The following is a 20,178-nucleotide window of genomic DNA, read 5'->3' on the forward strand; positions in this document are numbered from 1 at the left end:
CTTCTGATATGGCTAAGTAAGCTCCTAGCCAAATGGCCTTCTTTGCAGGCAATAATAAATTTGTAAAAAAAATATGTATATAAACTATCTGAAGGTCTTAGAGAGTAAAAAATATCAGGCAGATTCTAGAGGGAAGATAAAGCTTGGAATAAAGTCCAAAACTGGAGAGACTGTCCATTTTTTTTAAATGGCTATCACCTTTAGGGCAGGTCAAGTCAGTGGTACATTGAGTGATTGAAATTCTGATAGAAAATCCACAATCTTTCTGGCCTGAAGGACCAGATGGTGGAGTTTGGGACAAGAATTACTGCAGGAAAATGGGAAGTGAACCCCAAAGTGAACTCTATGGATGTAGCCCCAAGTTCTATGCATAAATCTTGCCCAAACCTCTGACCTCTGAACCATACATTTGCAGGGTAAATCACAAACTTCCTAACTAAAGTAGGGTAGGGGCACTTGGGTGGCTCAGTTGGTTAAGTGTCTGTCATTGGCTAAGGTCCTGATCTCAGGGTCCTGGGATTGAGCCCTGTATCAGGCTTCCTAGAGCCTGCTTCTCCCTGTCCCTTTGCCTGCCACTCCCCTTGCTTGTATTTGCTCTCCCTGTCAAATAAATAAATAAATAAAATATTAAAAAAAAATAAAGGTAGGGTACTGAACTGAGATTTCTGTCTGTAGCTTGAGTCATCCAAGGTAATTTCTTGCTAAAACAAAAATATTGACACTCTTTAGAAAATGAAACAGAATCCACAAGGTCCAGGATACAATCTTAAAGTGAAGAATGAGGAAAATATGATCCGTCCTCAAGAGAAAGAAAAACAATCAACAGAGATCAACCCTGATATGACCTAGATATTGGCATTAGAGTTTAAAGCAACAATTAAAACAATAATTGTTAGAGAAATGAGGTAAAGAAAATATGTTCATAGTGAATGAAGAGAGAGGAAACCTCAGAGAAACAGAAATTATAAAAAAGTAACAGGTTTAAATTTTAGAATTAAAAAGGACAGTATCTTAGGTAAAAATTCACTTGACGAGCTTAATAGATAATGAGATAACTAAGCGAGGAGGCAGAGATCTTGAAATAATTCAGTATGAAGACTTGAAGAGTAAATAATAGAAGAAAAGAAAGTCATAAGAATTTGTAGAACTATTACAAGCTTTCTAACATATTTCTAATTGGAATCCCAGAAGACAAGAAGACAGAATGAAGCAGAAAAACTTTTGAAGAAATAATGACTGAAAATTTCCTAATCTGGGGAAGACATAAATTTATGGGTTCAAGAAGCTCAGTGAAGTTCAAACAAAGTAAATACCAAGAAAGCCCTGGTTGGCATGTTGTAGTCAAACTGCTAAAAACCTAAGCTAAAAAGAAAATCTAGAAGGCATTTAGAGAAAAATAGCATATTAAATACAGGGGAACAATGATTAGCTTTGGGTGACTTCCATTAGGAACTATGGAGGCCAGCGACTGTGGAATTACATCTTTACACTGGGGGAAAAAAACCTATCAACCTAGATATGAAACAAAAATTTCCTTCAAGAATAAAGACATAATATTGGGACCTCACCAAAATAAAAAAGTTTCTGCATAGTAAAGGAAACTGTCACCAAATGAGAAAGTCTGCTGAATAGGAAAAGATACTTGCAAGTGATGTATACAATAAGGGGTTAATATCCAAAATCTATAAAGAACATAGAGAACCTCAAAAACAATACCAAAAAACCTCCAATCATCCAATTAAAAAATGAGCAGAGGACCTGATAGACATTTTTCCTAGGAAGTCATACAGATGGCCAACAGACACATGAAAGTGTGGTCAGCATCACTAATCATCAGGGAAATGTAAATCAAAACCACAATGAGATATCATCTAAATGCTTGTGAGAATGGCAAGTATCAAGAAGACAAGAAATAGCAAACATTGGCAAGGGATGTGTATCCTTGTACATGGTTGGTGGGAATGAAAATTGGTACAGCCACTGTGGAAAACAGTATGGAGGATTCTCAAAAATAAAAAATGACATATGATCCAGTAATTTCATTCCTGGGAATTTACTCAAAGAAAACGAAAACACTAATTTGAGAAGATAAATGCACCCTTATATTCATTGCAGCATTATTTACAATAGCCAAGATATGGAAGCAACCTAAGTGTGCATATCGATAGAGGTATGGATAAAGAAGGTTTACTGTGTGTATATGTGTATATATAATACATATAGAGAGTTGTCAAATCACTATCTTGCACACTTGAAACTAATATAACATCAATCAACTATAGCTCAATTAAAAAGAATAAAGACAAAATAAAGACATTCTGACAAAAAAAAACTGAAAGAATTCATCACCATTGGGCTTGAACTATAAGATATTTTAAAAGAAGTTCTTTAGGTAGAAAATAAATGATAACAGATGGACACTTGGATCCTCTAGAAGAAATGAAGAGCATCAGAAATGGTAAATATTGGGGTAAATAAATAACTAGTTTTCCTTCTTAATTTTTTAAAAATTGAAATAATTGTGTCTTTGTAAAATTATAATATTGTCTTCTAGGGTTTATAATTATATGTAGATATGATGCATATGATACCTATCACATAAAGTGGGGAGTTTAGATGGACTTATATTGATGTAATTTTTCTACATTTTTTGTGAAGTGATAAAATATTGATTCTAAGTAGACGTGAAAAGTTAAGGATATATATTATAACCCATGAAACAACAACAAAAGTAATATAAAGGCCAAGAGACAAATGAAAAAGGAATTTAAAAATGTATTTAAAGAATCCAAAAATGTCAGGAAGAAATGAATAGAAGAAAAAACGGGGGTGACAAAAAGAAAACTAATAATATAGACCTAAATATTGTGTATCAATGAACTAAACATTCCAATTAAAACAGAGACTATCAGAATGGATTAAACATTTCAGAAAATATAATTTAAATGTAAAGTTAGATTGAAAGTAAGTGGTTGCAAAAGATATACTATACAAATAGTTACTTTATGAAGGCTGGCATGAGTTTATTAATGTCAGATTAAATGACTATGGCAGGCACTGCTGGCCCTGTGGCCCCATTAGAGGATGCTTATGCTGGGCTCAGCTTCACCTTCTTTAGTTCATGGCAGCAGTAGGCCTGTGCCCTTGACTCCTGGGCCATGGTGCGAGAGTTCATCTGCTAGGGATTTCAGTTGTAGGTAAATCACATATTTTATGGTAATTTGTAGAAAATAGTTTTGAGCCTAAGATCATTTCAACAAGATGGCATATTTTATCTAGTACCAAAATGAGCATGTAAATTCCTAATCTGGGACATAACTGCTCAAGAATGATTTTCTGCTTTACCAGAATGTACTATTAGTTACCTTCAGCTATAATAATTAGTGATACCAAAAAGAGGAAATATTTTCAACATTAAGGGATCAATTAAGAGATCTTTAACAGCAAGGCCTATCTAATTTTGTCGTTGACATTGCAGGAAATAAGTGTGATATTATCATAAAAGGGAAGTCATGGAGAGAGATGCTAAGGACTCCACTGACTCATCCATACAGTTTTTATAGAGAGCAGTGCAAAAAAAACCACAATGAACTTAAATGAACTCTAAAGAAATTTGTTAGAGAATCCATTCATTCACACTAATACTCCATCTGGTAGTAAGGACCTCAGACTACAAAGACAACTGTTATTTAGAGTCCAAGTGAAAGCTGTTGTCAGCTAAGCCTCAGCCACTCACACACTTGATAATGAAATAGATGGTTCTAAAAGTTAACAGGAGGGTTGGAGTCCCTGCCACTGATTTTTGCCTGGCTGGTGTTGGGTTGTTGTCTTGCCCAAAAGATTCCCAGAAATATAGAGGTTCTGTTCTCTCATTGAACACTTCAGTCAAGATAGTGATCCAGTAACTTCCATTATAAAAGGAAGCTCCGCTGTGAAAAACTACTTCATGGGTGTTAGACTTCACTGAAAATAAATATGTAAGTATATGGATGGTAGTATTTTTATAATCAAGACTTTATGTAACATTTTGTGAAGTTTCTCTCTCATGGTTCTTAAGACCAAGACCCTGTGGAGCCTGTAATTTCTTGGCATCCCATTATCACTCTTAAAGGGGATAGCACCCTTTAAAATGTTGTAGGATATCTAAAGTGAAGGGCTGGCAATTATTATTTAAATAAGAAATGGATTTAATTTACAAGCGTATTTGTAGAATTGATGTGAAGGATTTCTTCTTCCTGCCATCTCTATAGCAGTTTTCATTGAAAATATTAGCTAAGGATATATGCAGTAACTCAACACCAACCAATAATAGATGTGTAGATCACCCTAACTTTTTTTTTCTTAAAGATTTTATTTATTTATTCATGAGAGACACACCAGAGAGAGGCAGAGACATAGGCAGAGGGAGAAGCAGGCTCCCCGTGGGGAACCTAGTGTGGGACTTGATCCCAGGACCCTGGGATCACAACCTGAGCTTTGGCTCAGTTGTTCAACCACTGAACCACCCAGGCACCCTAGAAAATGTTTTTAAGCAAAATATAATGAGAATGTAACATTGAAATTTTTAGGAAGTTGCTAAAACAGTTCTTTGAGGAAAATTTGTAATTAAAAAAAATTTTAGAGGAAGAAAAGTCTCTAAAATCAGTGACCTAAGATTTTACCTTAAGAAGGCAAGAAGCATTCTATCAAATGGGAGAAAATCTTTGGAAATCATATATCTGATAAGGGTTTAATATCCAAAATATAAAAAGGACTCATACAACTCAATAGAAAAAAACCACAATCTGATTAAAAAGTGGCCAGAAGGATCTAAATACATTTTTCCAAGGAAGCTGTATAGCTGGCCAACAGGTATATGAAAAGGAGCTCAACATCACTAATTGTCATGGAAATTCAAATCAGAACCACAATCAGTTGTCACCTCACACCTCTTAGAGTGGCTGTTATAAAAAAGACAAAAAATAGCAAATCTTGGTGAGGAAGTGGATGAAAGGGAACCTTTGTGCACTGTTTGTAGGAATGTATATTGTTGCAGCCATTATGGAAAACTGGAAGTTCCTCACAAAATTAAAAATGGACTACCGTATGCTCCAGCAATTCTACTTTTGGAAACTGAACTCTTAGATGCAGGGAAGGGATTGATGGTTGCCAGAAGTGAAGGGTGTAGAGTGAACAAAATGGGTGAAGATGGTCAAAAGGTGCAAACTTCTAGTTATAAAATAAATAAGTCCTAGGAATGTAATTTATAGCATGATGACTGTAGTTAATAATACCATATTGTATATTTGAAAGTTGCCAAGACAGTAATCTTTAAGATCTGCTTTAAGGGTAGATCTTTAAAAAAATTGTAAATTATGATGATGGTAACTGGACTTATTGTAAGCAATCATTTTGCAATATATACAAATATCAAATCATGTACACCTGAAACTAATACAAAGTTGTCAATTATATAAAGTTTAAAAATTTTATTCAAATTCAGTTAATTAACATATAATGTATTACTGGTTTCAGAGGTAAAGGTCAGTGATTCATCAGTCTTATATAACACTCAGTGCTCATTACATCATCTGCCCTCCTTAATGTCCATCACCCCCCCCATCTCCTTCCCCTCCAGCAGTTCTCAGTTTATTTCCTATGATTAAGAATCTCTTGGGACACCTGGGTGGTTCAGTGGTTGAGCCTCTGCCTTCAGCTCAGGGCATGATCCTGGTGTACCGGGATCAAATCTCTCATCAGGCTCCTCGAGGGGAGCCTGCTTCTCTCTCTACCAATGTCTCTGCCTCTCTCTCTTGTGTCTCTCATGAATAAATAAATTAAGTCTTTAAGAAAAGAAAAAAAGGGGTCTTATAGTTTGTCTCCCTCTCTGATTTTGCCTTGTTTTATTTCTCTCTTCCCCTATGATCCTCTGTTTGGTTTCTTAACTTCCACATATGTGTGAGATCTTATGATAATTTTCTTTCTCTGATTGACTTATTTAACTTAGCATAATTTCCTCTAGGTCCATTCACGTTGTTGCAAATGGCAAGATTTCATTTTTTTGATGACTGAGTAATATTCCAGTGTGTGTGTGTGTGTGTGTGTGTGTGTGTGTGTGTGTTGTGTATGCACACCACATTTTCTTTATCCATTCATCTGTCAAAGGACATCTGGGCTCTTTCCACGGTTTGGCTATCGTGGACATTGCTGCTATAAACATTGGGGTGCAGGTGCCCCTTCAGATCACTACATTTGTGCCTTTGGGGTAAATACCCAGTAGTGCAATTGCTGGGTTGTAGTAGCTCTATTTTCACCTTTTTGAGGAACCTCCCTACTGTCTGTCTTCCAGGTGGTTGCACCAGTTTGCATTCCCACCAACAGTGTATGAGGGTTCCCCTTTCTCTGTATCCTTGCCCACATCTGCCATTTGCCGACTTGTTAATTTTTAGCCATTCGGACTGGTGTGAGGTGGTATCTCGTTGTGGTTTTGATTTTATTTCCCTGATGCCCAGTGATGTTGGCATTTTTTTCATAAAACGGCCATTTGTATGTCTTCTTTGGAGAAATGTCTGTTCATGTCTTCTGCCCGTTTTTTAATTGGATTGTTTTTTGGGTGTTGAGTTCCATTAGTTCTTTATGGATTTTGGATACTAACCCTTTATCTCATATGTCATTTGCAAATATCTTCTCCCATTCTGTAGGTTGTCTTTTGATTTTGTCGTCTGTTTTCTTTGCTGTGCAAAAGTTTTTTATCTTGGTGAAGTCCCAGTAGTTCGATTTTGCTTTGTTTCCCTTGCCTTTGGAGACACATCTAGTAAGAAGTTGCTGTGGCTGAGGGCACAAAGGTTTCTTCCTGTGTTCTGCTCTAGAATTTTGATGGATTCCTGTCTCACATTTAGGTTTTTTTTTTAAGATTTTATTTATTTATTCATGAGAGATAGAGATAGAGATAGAGATAGATAGAGAGAGAGAGAGAGAGAGAGAGAGAGAGAGAGAGAGAGAGAGAAGCAGAGACACCAGGAGAGGGAGGAGCAGGCTCCATGCAGGGAGTCTGACATGGGACGTGATCCTGGGTCTCCAGGATCACGCCCTGGGCTGAAGATGGCACTAAACCGCTAAGCCACCTGGGCTGCCCACATTTAGATCTTCTATCCATTTTGAGTCTATTTTTGTGTATGGTGTGAGGAAATGGTCCAGTTTCATTCTTCTGCATGTGGCTGTCCATTTTTTCCAACACCATTTGTTGAAGAGACTGTCATTTTTCCTTTGGATATTCTTTCCTACTTTGTTGAAGATTAGTTGGCCATAGAGTTGAGGGTCTATTTCTGGGTTCTCTATTCTGTTTCTTTGATCTCTGTGTCTGTTTTTGTGCCAGTACCATACTGTCTTGATGATTACAGCTTTGTAATATAGCTTGAAGTTCGGAATTGTGATGGTTAGGTTTCCTTCATAGGTATCTTATGGTTTTGGGTGCAATTGTAAGTGGAATTGACTCCTTAATATCTTTTTCTTCTCTCTCATTGTTAGTATATTGAAATGCAACTAACTGATTCTTGTGCATTGATTTTATATCCTGCCACTTTGCTGAAATTCTGTATGAGTTCTAGCAATTTTGGGGTGGAGTCTTTGGGTTTTCCACATAGAGTATCATCTTATCTGCAAAGAGTGAGATTCAGATGCCTTTGCTGATTCAGATGCCTTTCATTTCTTTTTGTTATTTGATTGCTGAGGCTAGGACTTCTAGTACCATGTTGAACAGCAATGGTGAGAGTGGACATCCCTGCTGTGTTCCTTTTTTTTTTTTTTTTAAAGATTATTTGGTTATTTATTCATGAGAGACACACACGCACAGAGAGAGGCAGAGACACAGGCAGAGGGAGAAGCAGGCTCCATGCAGGGACTCAATCCTGGGTCTCCAGGATCACGCCCTGGGCTGAAGGCAGTGCTAAAGCAAGCCACCTGGGCTGCCCCCTGCTGTGTTCTGACCTTAGGGGAAAAGCTCTCAGTTTTTCCCTATTAAGAGTGATATTCACTATCAGGGGATCCCTGGGTGGCTCAGCGTTTTAGCGCCTGCCTTTGGCCCAGGGCACGATCCTGGAGTCCCGGGTCGAGTCCCACATTGGGCTCCTAGCATGAAGCCTGCTTCTCCCTCCTCCTGTGTCTCTGCCTCTCTCTCTCTCTCTCTCTCTCTCTCTCTCTCTCTCTCATAAATAATAATAAAAAAAGAATGATATTCACTGTGGGCTTTTCATATATGGCTATATGGCTTTTATGATATTGAGGTATGTTCCCTCTAACCCTATACTGTGAAGAGTTTTCATCAAGAAAGCATATTGTACTTTGTCAGATGCTTTTTCTGCATCTATTGAGAGGATCATATGGTTTTTGTCCTTTCTTTTATTAATGTAGTGTATCCCATTGATTGATTTGTGGATGTTGAATCACTCTTGCAGCCCAGGAATAAATCCCACTTGGTTGTGATGAATAATCTTTTTAATGTACTGTTGGATCCTATTGGCTAGTATCTTGGTGAGAATTTTTATATCCATGTTCGTCAGGGATATTGCTCTGTTATTCTCCTTTTTGGTGGTGCCTTTGTTTGATTTGGGGTCCAGGTAATGCTGGCCTCATAGAGTTTGGAAGTTTTCCTTCCATTTCTATGTTTTAATTCTTCTTTAAATGTTTGGTAGAATTCCCCTGGGAAGCCCTCTCATCCTGGACTCTTGTTTGTTGGGAGATTTTTGATGACTGCTTCAATTTCCTTGCTGGTTATGAATCTGTTTAGGTTTTCTATTTCTTCCTGTTTCAGTTGTGATAGTTTATACGTCTCTAGGAATGCATCCATTTCTTCTAGATTGCCTAATTTTATGGCATATAGTTGCTCATAATATGTTCTTACAATGATTTGTATTTCTTTGGTGTTGGTTGTGATCTCTCCTCTTTCATTCATGATTTTATTTGGACCCTGTCTCTTTTCTTTTTGAAAGTCTAGCCAGGGTTTATCAATCTTATTAATTCTTTCAAAAAAAATCTTATTAATTCTTTCAAAGAACCAGCTCTTAGGGTCGCTGATATGTTATATTGTTCTTTTGGTTTCTATTTCATTGACTTGTGTTCTAATTTTTATTATTTCTCTTCTGCTGGGTTTATGCTTTATTATCTCTTCTTTCTCCAGGTCCTTTAGGTTTAAAGTTAGGTTGTGTATTTGAGACCTTTCTTGTTTCTTGAGAAAGGTTTGTATTGCTATATACTCCCCTCTAAGGACTGCGTTTGATGCATCCCAAAGGTTTTGAACAGTTGTGTTTTCATTTTCATTTGTTTCCATGAATTTTAAAAAGTTCTTTAATTTCCTGGTTGACCCATTCATTCTTTAGTAGGATGCTCTTTAGCTTCCATGTATTTGAGTTTTTTCCAGATTTCCTTTTGTGATCAAGTTCCAGTTTCAAAGCATTGTGACCTGAAAATAGGTAGGGAATGATCTGTCTTTTGGTACTGGTTGAGACCTGGTTTGTGACCCAGTATGATCTATTCTGAAGAATATTCCATGTGCACTTGAGAAGAAGGTTTATTCCATTGCTCCAGGATGGACTGCTCTGAATATATCTATGAAGTCCCTCTGGTCCAGTAGGTCTTTCAAAGCCTTTGTTTCCTTGTTGATCTTCTGCTTAGATGATCTGACCATTACTGTGTGTGGGGTGTTAAAGTCGCCTACTATTATTGTATTATTATTGATGCGTGTCTTTAATTTTGGTATTAATTGGCTTATATAATTGGCTGCTCCCATGTTAGGGGCATAAATATTTACAACTGTTAGATCATTTTGATGGATAGACCCTTTAATTATGATATAGTGTCCTTTGTCATCCCTTATTACAGTCTTTGGTTTAAAATCTAATTTGTCGGATATAAAGGTTGCCACCCTCGTTTTCTTTTGATGTCCGTTAGTATGATAAATGGTTTTCCACTCTCTCACTTTCTATATGGAGGTGTCTTTGGGTCTAAAATGAGTCTCTTACAGACAGCATATCAATGGGTCTTGTTTATTATCCAGGCTGATACCCTGTGTCTTTTGATTAGGGCATTTAGCCCAGTTACATTCAGAGTAACTATCAAAAGATATGAATGTATCACCTGTAAAGTCACTGTTCCTATATATTGTCTCTGTTCCTTTCTGGTCTATGTTACTTTTGGGTCCTCTCTTAAAGGTTCCCTTTTAATATTTGTTTGTTTTAGGGCTGGTTGGTTATCACAAATTCATTTAGTTTCTGTTTGTCTTGGAAGCTTTTTATCTCTCTTGTTTTTTTCAATTTTTTTCAAAGATTTTATTTATTTATTTGACAGAGAGACAGTGTGAGAAAATGAGAGAAAGAGAGAGAGAGAGAGAGAGAGAGAGAGAGAGAGAGAGAAAGAGAGAGAGAATGAGCATGAGTAATGGGGAGGAGTAGAGGGAGAAGCAGCCTCCCTGGTGAGCAGGAAGCCCGAAATGGGACTCCATTCCAGGACCCTGGTATTGCGACCTGAGCTGAAGGCAGATGCTCAATGGATTGAGCCACCCAGGCACCCCTCTCCTATTTTTTTTTTAAAGATTTTACTTACTTACTTACTTACTTATTTATTTATTATTTATTTATTTATTTATTTATTTATGAGTTTTAAAAAAGTTTTATGATTTGCTTTGGGTTTTATAGTATAAAACTTTATCAGTCTACCTTCAAGTGATGTTATACCACTTCTAGTATAGTGTAAGAACCTTACTTTTAATATGATACATTCATTTTTTCCTTCCAGCTTTTGTGGTATTGTTTTCATATGTTTTATTTCTGTATGTTATAAATCCCCAAATATGCTGTTATGTTTGCTTTAAATAGTTATCATTTATATTTTAAAATGTTCTAAAAACATTTTATTTATTTGAGAGAGAGTGCACAAGTGGCAGGGGAAGTGGGGGTTGGAGAGGCAGAGGGGGAGGACGAAGGATAAGTAGAGTCTATACTGAGTGTGCCAGTTTGCATTTTCTTCAGCAGTGCACAAAGGTTCTTTTTTTTCCCCACATTCTCATCAACACCTGTTTCTTGTATTGTTGATTTTAGCCATTCTGACAGGTGTGAGGTGATATCTCATTGTAGTTTTGATTCGTATATCCCTGATGATGAGTGATGTTGAACATCTTTTCATGTTTGTTGTCCATCTGATACCTTTTTGGAGAAAGGTCTGTTCGTGTCTAATGCTCATTTTTAATTGTATTACTTGGTTTTTGGGTGTTGAGTTATATCAGTTCTTTATATATTTTAGATATTAACCCTTTAGTGTATGTCATATTTGCAAATATCTTCTTCCATTCCATAGGTTGTCTTAGTTTTATTGACTGTGCAGAAGCCTTTTAATTGATGTAGTCCCAATGGTTTATTTTTGTTTTTGTTTCCCTTGCCTTGGGAGACATATGTAGAAAAAAGTTGCTAAGGCCAACGTCAAAGAAGTTACTGCCTGTATTCTTTGCTAGAATTTTAATGGTTTCATGTTTCACATCCATTTTGAATTTATTTTTGTGAGTGGTGTAAGAAAGTAGTCCAGTTCCATTCTTTTGCATATTTTGTTCAGTTTTCCCAACACCATTTGCTGAAGAGACTCTTTTTCTCACTGAATATTCTTTCCTGCTTTGTCAAAGATTATTTGACCATATAGTTGTGGGTTCCATTCTGGGTTTTATATTCTTCTATTGATCTGTGTGTCTACTTTTATGCCAGGAGCACACTGTTTTGATTACTACAACTTTGTAATGTAACTTGAACAATGGAATTGCGATGCCTCTAGTTTTACCTTTTCAAGATTGCTTTGGCTACTTGGGATCTTTTATAGTTCTATACAAATTTTAGAATTGTTTGTTCTAGTTCTCTGAAAAATGCTGTTGGTATTTTGATAGAGATTGCATTAAATATGTAGATTGCTTTGGGTAGAATAGACATTTTAACAATATTTGTTCTTCAATCCATGAGCATGCAATGTCTTTCCATTTCTTCTGTCTTCAATTTCTTTCGACAGGTCTTTCACCTTTTTGGTTAGATTTATTCCTAAGTATCTTATTATTTTTGGTACAGTTGTAAATCGGATTTTTTTCTTAATTTCTCTTTCTGCTGCTTCATTATTGGTGTATAGAAATGCAACAGATTTCTGTAGATCCTACAACATTACTGAATTTATTAGTCTTAGCAGTTTTTTGGTGGAGTCTTTTGGGTTTTCTATATATAGCATGTCACCTACAATAATGAATATTTTACTTCTTCCTTACCAATTTGGATGCCTCTTATTTAGTGGACATCGTTGTCTTGTTCTTGACCTTTGGGGAAAAGCTCTCACTTTTTCTGATTGGGCATGATATTAGCTGTAGGACTTTTCATATTTGGCTTTTATTATGTTGAGATATATTCCCCTTAAACCTATTTTGTTGAGAGTGTTTATCATGAATGGATGCTCTTTGTCAAATGCCTTTTCTGCATCTGTTGAAATGATCATATAGTTCTTATCCTTTCTCTTATTGATGTGATGTATCATGTTGATTGATTTGTGACTATTGAACCACCCTTGCAAACCAGGAATAAATCCAACTTGATCATGGTAAATGATTTTTTTAAATGTATTATTGTATTCAGTTTGCTAGTATTTTATTGAGGAATTTTGCACCTGTGTTCATCAGACATATTGGCTTGCAGTTTTCTTTTTTTGTGATGTATTTTTATCTGGTTTTGGTATCAGGGTCATGCTGGTCTCATAGAATGAATTTGGAAGATTTCCTTCCTCTTATATTTTTTGGAATAATTTGAGAATTATAGGTATTAACTCATCTTTACATGTTTGGTAGAATTCGACTGTGAAACTATCTGGTCCTGGACTTTTGTTTTTTGGGGAGTTTTTGGATTGCTGATTTCTTTGCTGATTACCAGTTTATTCAAATTATCTATTTCTTCCTGTTCAGTTTTGGTAATTTATATATTTATGGGAATTTATCCATTTCTTCTAGGTTGGCCAATTTGTTGGCACATAGTTTTTCATAATATTCTCATAACTTTTATTTCTGTGGCTTTGGTTGTTATTTATCCTCTCTCATTTTTGATATTATTTGAATCCTTTCTCTTTTTTGCCTGACAGGTCTGGCTGGAAGTTTCTCAATTTTATTGATATTTTACAAAGAACTAGCTCCTGGTTTCATTGATCTATTGTTTGTTTTAGTTTTCTATATCATTTATTTCTGCTCCAGTCTTTATTATTTCTTTCCTTCTGTTCATTTTAGATTCTGTTTGTTGTTCTTTTTATAGCTCCTTTAGATGTAAAATTAGGTTGTTTGAGATTTTTCTTCTTGAGGTAGGCCTGCGTTGCTGTAAATTTTCCTCTTATGACCACTTTTGCTGCATTCCAAAGTTTTGGGACCATTGTATTATCATTTTCATTTGCTTCCATCTACTTTTTATTTCTTCTTTTATTTCTTGGTTTACCCATTCATTGTTTAGTAGCAGGTTATTTAACCTCCATGTATTTGTGATCTTTCCAGACTTTTTCTTGTGGTTGACTTCTAATTTTATAGGCTTGTGGTGTTAGAAGATTCATGGTATGTCTTTAATCTTCTTGAATTTGTTGAGACTTGTTTTGTGGGCTAAAATGTAACCTCTTTTGGAGAATGTTCCATGTGTACTTGAATGTATATTCTGCTGTTTTAGTATGGAATATTCCAAATATATCTGTTAAATCCATCTGGTCCAGTGTGTCATTCAAAGCCATTGTTTCCTTGTTGATTTTTGATTAAATAATCTGTCCATTGATACAAGTGGGGTGTTAAGGTTCCCTACTGTTACTGTATTATTATCAATTCTTTTATTTTTGTTATTGTTACTATGTTACTGTTTTATGTATTTGAATGCTCCTATGTTGGGTACATAAATATTTACAATTGTATCTTCTTGCTGGACTGTCCCCTTTATTGTATATAGGGTCCTTTTTGTCTCTTGTTACAGTCTTTGTTTTAAAGTCTAATTTGTACAATGTAAGTATTTTTACTCTGACCTTCTTTTGACATCCATTTGCATGATAACTGTTTCTCTGTTCCATCACTTCCAATCCGCAGGTGTCTTTTGGTCTGAAATGAGTCTCTTGTAGGTAACATAGATAGATCTTGTTGTTTTTTCTTATTCATTCTGTTACCTTATATCTTTTGATTGGAGAATTTACTCCATTTACAATCAAAGTAATTATTGATAGGTATGTATTTATTGTCATTTTATTATTTGTTGTGATGTTGTATCTAATGACTTTCTTTGATCCTTGCCTTTCTTTCATGTTTTGCAGAATTGTTTAGTGATATGTTTACATTTCTTTCTCTTTATTCTTCGCATATTTAATTAGTGGTTTTTGATATATGGTTAATATTAGGTTTGTATATAACCCCTTCTGCGATGCTTGGATTTTTAAGGAAAAGATCAGTATATCCATGTACATCTCCAAAGTATTTAGATTCTTGTAATTACTTTAAAAATCCTCTTTGCATATATTTCGTCTATAAGTATTATTATAGTTATTCACTGTGGAGAATGTAGAGGTCCTTATAACAGTCTTGAAAAATGAATGTGCCATAATTTCAGTACTTTGTCTTATATGACCAAGTGCTCATTTAACTCTATTTAGAGAGCATTAAAAAATTGTAGGCAAGAACTGCTGCTGAATTTTTAAATAGTATTTAGTAAACAATGACAAATGTTGATATAAATTTATTATAAAAATATGTCTAAGAAAAATAATATTAAACAACTAGTATGAAAAAATTGGTAGCTAACATTTCAGGAGATGGATCTATTGCATTGATAATTAGCATAATATTTGAATTGCAGAAAGCTCTTCAATTTAATGAGTACAGTTCTTTTTCACTTAAGTGTCCTATAAAAACCTAAAGGTTTTCAAGCCAAATGAATTTTGTTTAGAATTCTATTAAGAAAATGCTTCTCAGAGCATAAAGTTTGGATTATATATCTTTATAAAGGCAGATTATTTTTAAAGTTGACTTTTTGAAAAATTAACTCTTGAAGACTATTACTAGATATTAACTTTGCTGATGAAGTGGAAACTTTCAATCAAGAATATTACAAGTGGGCTTTTTATATCTTTCATTGTCATGAACCTTCTGAAAGGTACATACTTGTTAAGTTGCGTCTCAGAACCTTGTATGTCCACAAGAAAGGTATTATTCTGTAAGTGAGACCAAAAGGTTACCTTAACATAGGTAAACTTTCATTAGTGTAATAGCTCAGTGTTAATTTTATAACATTGTGTTCTTCGATATTCACTTTGGTATTTTTCCCAATAAGTTTTAAAAGAACTTACTGTGATATAATTGATATACAATAAATGACATGTATTTAAAGGGTACAATTTACAAAATATTGGCATGTGTATACATCTGTGAAGTCCCCACCACAATCAATATAATGAACATTTCCATCACACTCAAAGCTTTCCTCTTTCCCTGCTTTCATCTCTCCCAGTCAGTGTTGTCCTGCTGGCCCCTTCTGTAGGCAACCATTATTAATTTGCTTTCTGGTAGTATAGCTTTAGCTTGCTTTTTCTAGAGTTTTATATAAGTGGAATCACATAGTATGTACCTTTTTTTTTCTTCTTTTGGTCTGGCCTCTCACTCTGCATAATTATTTTGAGATTCATCTATTTTGTTGTGTGTTTGGTTTCTACTTTTTATTGCTAAGTAGTATTTCATTGTACAGAAATGCTACAGTTTGCTTATCCACTCACCTAATTATGGACATTTGGATTGTTTCCAGTTTTTGGCTATTATAAATAAAGCTGCTGTAAACTTTCAGTGTATTTAAAGTATTTTAGTTTTTGGGACATCTAGCTGGCCCAGTCAGTGGACCATGTGACTATTATCTTGGGGTCATGAATTCAAGTCCCACATTGGGTGTGGAGCATATTTAAAAAAATCGATAAAATAAAATTATTTTATTTTCAAATTCTACCACTTACTGATATTCATGGCTGTCAGCTCTTATCATACAGCAGTGTTTTTATGCACTTTCCCCAGCAACTTGATGATTAGGGAAGATTATGAAAATACCTAACTTAACCCATTTCCTGCATTTTACCCATTTTATTCATTTGAGATATTGATTATAGGAAAGGAAAAATCTCATTTTGAATTTGAAAGTTCTGACAGCCTGGCCAGCATTATCTTACTTTAATAATATCCCTAAATAAGAATATTAAATGTAACTGAATTAAAGCCTCTAGTTCTTAATTAACCAAAGAGCTTTGCTGTTAACATTCAACACTGCAATGATGTTATGATGAATATTTTTCTAAAGAGAATAAATGTTTCCTAATGACCATATTTTATTTCCATAAGTAAATGTAACAGTTGAAGACTATCTCAGTTATCTAATTTCCTCTAAACAAGGAAATAGGGGCAGCTCGGGTGACTCAGCAGTTTAGTGCCCACTTTCAGCCCAGGGCCTGATCCTGGGGACCCGGGATCGAGTCCCACGTCGGGCTCCTTGCATGGAGCCTGCTTCTCTGCCTGTGCCTCTGCTTCTCTCTCTCTGTCCCTCATGAGTAAATAAATCAAATCTTAAAAAACAAAACAAAACAAAAAACAAAACAAACAAACAAAAAAACAAGGAAATAGGACAGCCCGGGTGGCTCAGTGGTTTAGCGCCGCCTTCAGCCGGGGTCCTGATCCTGGGTACCCGGGATCAAGTACCACGTCGGGCTTCCTGCGTGGAGCCTGCTTCTCCCTCTGCCTGTGTCTCTGCCTCTCTTTCTGTCTCTGTCTCTTGTGAATAAATAAATAAAATCTTTAAAAATAATAAACAAAAATATAGAAAGGATCCTATAAAGCATATTTAAAAGAAAATTGAGATGCATAATGTAATTCATGGATTTTATTATTGAGAAAACTTTTTTACTGCTCCCATTTTATACTTTTTTTTTTAAATCTCATTTATTTAGGTTTTGGTTTTAAAGAAATGCTTTGTATGAAATAAAATTTCAGTCTCTTGAATAAAATTCCAGATCCTTTTTTTAGGAAAAAGGAAGAATATAGAAAAATATGCAAAACTTTAAATTTGTTATCCCTTTTCACTTATTTACTCTTGACAGTGTTTGTTCATGTGTGTGGATATGTGTCTGAACACACATACACTGTGACACATGTATATATAAAAACCACCATTCTAAGGCAAAAAACTAGCTGTTTATTACTTATAACTGCATTAAATTTATAGTCCTTTGAGAATGGATTTTTTATTTTTATTTTTTATTTTTTTTATTTATGATAGTCACAGAGAGAGAGAGAGAGAGAGAGAGAGAGAGAGAGAGAGGCAGAGACACAGGCAGAGGGAGAAACAGGCTCCATGCACCAGGAGCCCGACGCGGGATTCGATCCCGGGTCTCCAGGATCGCGCCCTGGGCCAAAGGTAGGCGCTAAACCGCTGCGCCACCCAGGGATCCCCTGGATTTTTGATTTTTAGATAATCTCTTTTAAAGTGGCCTTAGTGTCATTTATCTTAATGTTAAATGCATAGCCTTGATATAAATACATGCTTAGTTTTGTTTTTTGATGTGTTTTATTAAAAGGCTAATCTTGTCACATACTTTTAATTCTGTACTGAGAATTTTTAGTATAGGTTGAGATAAAGGGCAATATAATTCATTTCCCAGTAAAATTCTATGTGCTGGAATATTCAATACTTTTAAAAATAAATATCTTATGTTGAGTCATTGACTTTAGGATTATTTGTGATATCTTCCAAATTCTTTTATTGCTTTTTAGTATAGTTTAAAGCTAATTTGATTGAATGTCTTTTGATTTTCTTTCTGTAATTGTCAGTTCTTCCTCTTATTAAGAAAATAATGAATTTTGTGTAGTGCAAGAATAGAAATCAATTTTGGCTATTTTTCTTTTGTGTGTTTATCTTTTTTACAAATAGAAAGCTTCATTTTCCAGGCTAAGATGAGCTAACATTGGATTTAGGCTAAGTAAAAAGCTAATAGCAGTTTTTTTGTTTTTTTCTTTTCAGATCTCTATAAAAATGGACTCCAAAGAGCTAACTTCGTACCATTCATTGCTGTCCTAAAGGTAAGGAAAATCACTTACTTGTGTTCACTGATTAATGTCGTATGGATTGATAATTAAGGGCTTTTATAGGATTGCTAAGGGCTTGCATTCAAGCAAAATTCATTTTGATATTAGACAGTTACAGTCAAAGACAGTAAAGGAGAAAAGGATTTTTTTTATATAGTATTCATCAATGTGTACACAGGAGAAATTATAAAATATAGTCTAAATTATTGTCTAACTGAAACATTTGATAGTTTGCATTTATAAATTTTAATTTGAGGTTTGCTCATAAATATTATAGTGGAATGTTTAACCTTATACATTGATTTCTGAAAAAATATTTAATGTTCTCTGTTTCTTTTAGGTTAATGGTCTTTAACATGTTTTCTCAGCTATTAAAGTTGCTATTTCAGAGTAGCATTATTACAAAAATATTCTAATATATTTAAATGTGATTGCCATCAAGTTATCATGAAATTATGTCAAGTTGAGGCACATAGTTTAAATATTTGTGTGTATCATCACTGCATAGAGTTTGAAATAGTCTTCATTACAATCTGATTAAGAATAAAGTAGTCTCCTTTTCACTGTTAATTTAAATAAATTTTTACACAGTTATTCAATAATTCTATATTCTACCAACATTTATTGAGAACCTACTATGTGCAAAGTCCTACATTAGGCATAATGGGTAATGCAATCATGAATTTTCTGTTTCTTGCATACAAGTCATTTATAATCTAGTTGGGCATATAATACATACACAGATATCTATAACACAAAGCAAAGTGAAGTATCAAAAAAGTACGAAAGAGACGCATATGTGCCAAATATAATTCCCATAATTCTTAGTTACATATTTTTTCCTGGTCTAAAATAATATAACTGAAGAAGGGATAAAGTTGTATTATGTTTTAAAACCTAAAACCTCAAAAATTTGTATCAAGAGTTAGAAATAATGGGGCACCTGGGTGGCTCAGTTGGATTGAACGTGGACCCTTGATTTTGGCTTAGATCATGGTCTCTGGATCCTGGGATCCAGCCCCTGCCAGCTCTGCACTCAGTGGGGAGTCGCTGGAGATTCTCTCCTTTGCCCTTTGCCCCTCCCCCCACTCATGCATGTATTCTCTCTCTCTCTTTCTCTAAAATAAATAAATACTTGAAAAAAGGAGAATATTTTTTCTTCAAATATTCTAAAGATAAAGTCAGACGATCTTTTTGAAGTTGTTGTTGATACTAAACTGTATTCCCTGTGCTATACTTAGGAGAATTAAAGCATCTATTTTCTTGACCAAATTTTAAGTTCCCAGAGGTTTTTAATTTCTGTGAGATATTTATAGATATAAAGAAAAGTACTCTTTGAAGATTTATGCTCTTAGTAATTTTTTCCCCTTTATATAAATCAAGTTTTACATTTGGAGAGAAGGTAAATCTACAGTGTTTTCTCCATGCTGGAAATCCAAAGTGATTGGTATATGTAGATACCAAAATGTGAACAGGGAAGCTGAGAAAAATGAGTGATAAAAATAGTATCTTCAGGTAGCAGGAAATATATGAAATATGAAGAGTGAAGTCTCACATAATGAAACAAGTTTTCAGGGAACTTGGTAGGTATACTTTTTTTTTAACCACAAACCTTATTTTTTGGCCAGTAATTTATCATACTTTATTAGCATTATTAATAAGCAACCAAATTATCTAGATTTAATTTAAATTTTTTCCCTTTCTCACCCCTTTTTGGGGGGGGGGAGAGAAGAAGGAAAACCAAAGAGATAAATAATCCAAATTTGAAATTGAACAAGAACTGATATAAATAATGTACAATTTGAAATTGAACATAAACTAAAATTCCTAGGGTACTAAATACTAGATTGGATGAGAAAATGTTTAAAATGTCTAATTTATTCAAAAGACTTTTCACATATAGCAAAACATCAACCCAATAAATATATGCTGTGGCTGGTTTCTCTGGGGCTTTTTTTGGTGGGCTTATGAAGTTTCCCTTGTAAGGAAAGGTTGTTTCTTATTCATTTAAATGACATTTTACCTATTCACATATGCTAGTGTTACTCTTGCATTTTGGCCTAGCT

The 20,178-nt window shown here is 34.7% G+C and overlaps 1 protein-coding gene across 2 annotated transcripts in view; it reads left to right on the top strand.

The window, feature by feature from the left end:
* Positions 1-20,178, top strand: part of AFG1L (AFG1 like ATPase) — a 201,770-nt gene that overhangs the window by 89,804 nt on the left and 91,788 nt on the right. For both annotated transcript variants that reach the window (XM_055330283.1, XM_055330284.1), the window contains exon 7: positions 18,048-18,106. In XM_055330283.1, the coding sequence (XP_055186258.1) occupies positions 18,048-18,106 (59 nt within the window). The remainder of the gene's footprint in view (positions 1-18,047; positions 18,107-20,178) is intronic.

This window comes from Nyctereutes procyonoides, unplaced genomic scaffold (assembly GCF_905146905.1).
Source record: "Nyctereutes procyonoides isolate TBG_1078 unplaced genomic scaffold, NYPRO_anot_genome, whole genome shotgun sequence".
In the NCBI taxonomy this organism is placed as follows: Eukaryota; Metazoa; Chordata; class Mammalia; order Carnivora; family Canidae; genus Nyctereutes; species Nyctereutes procyonoides.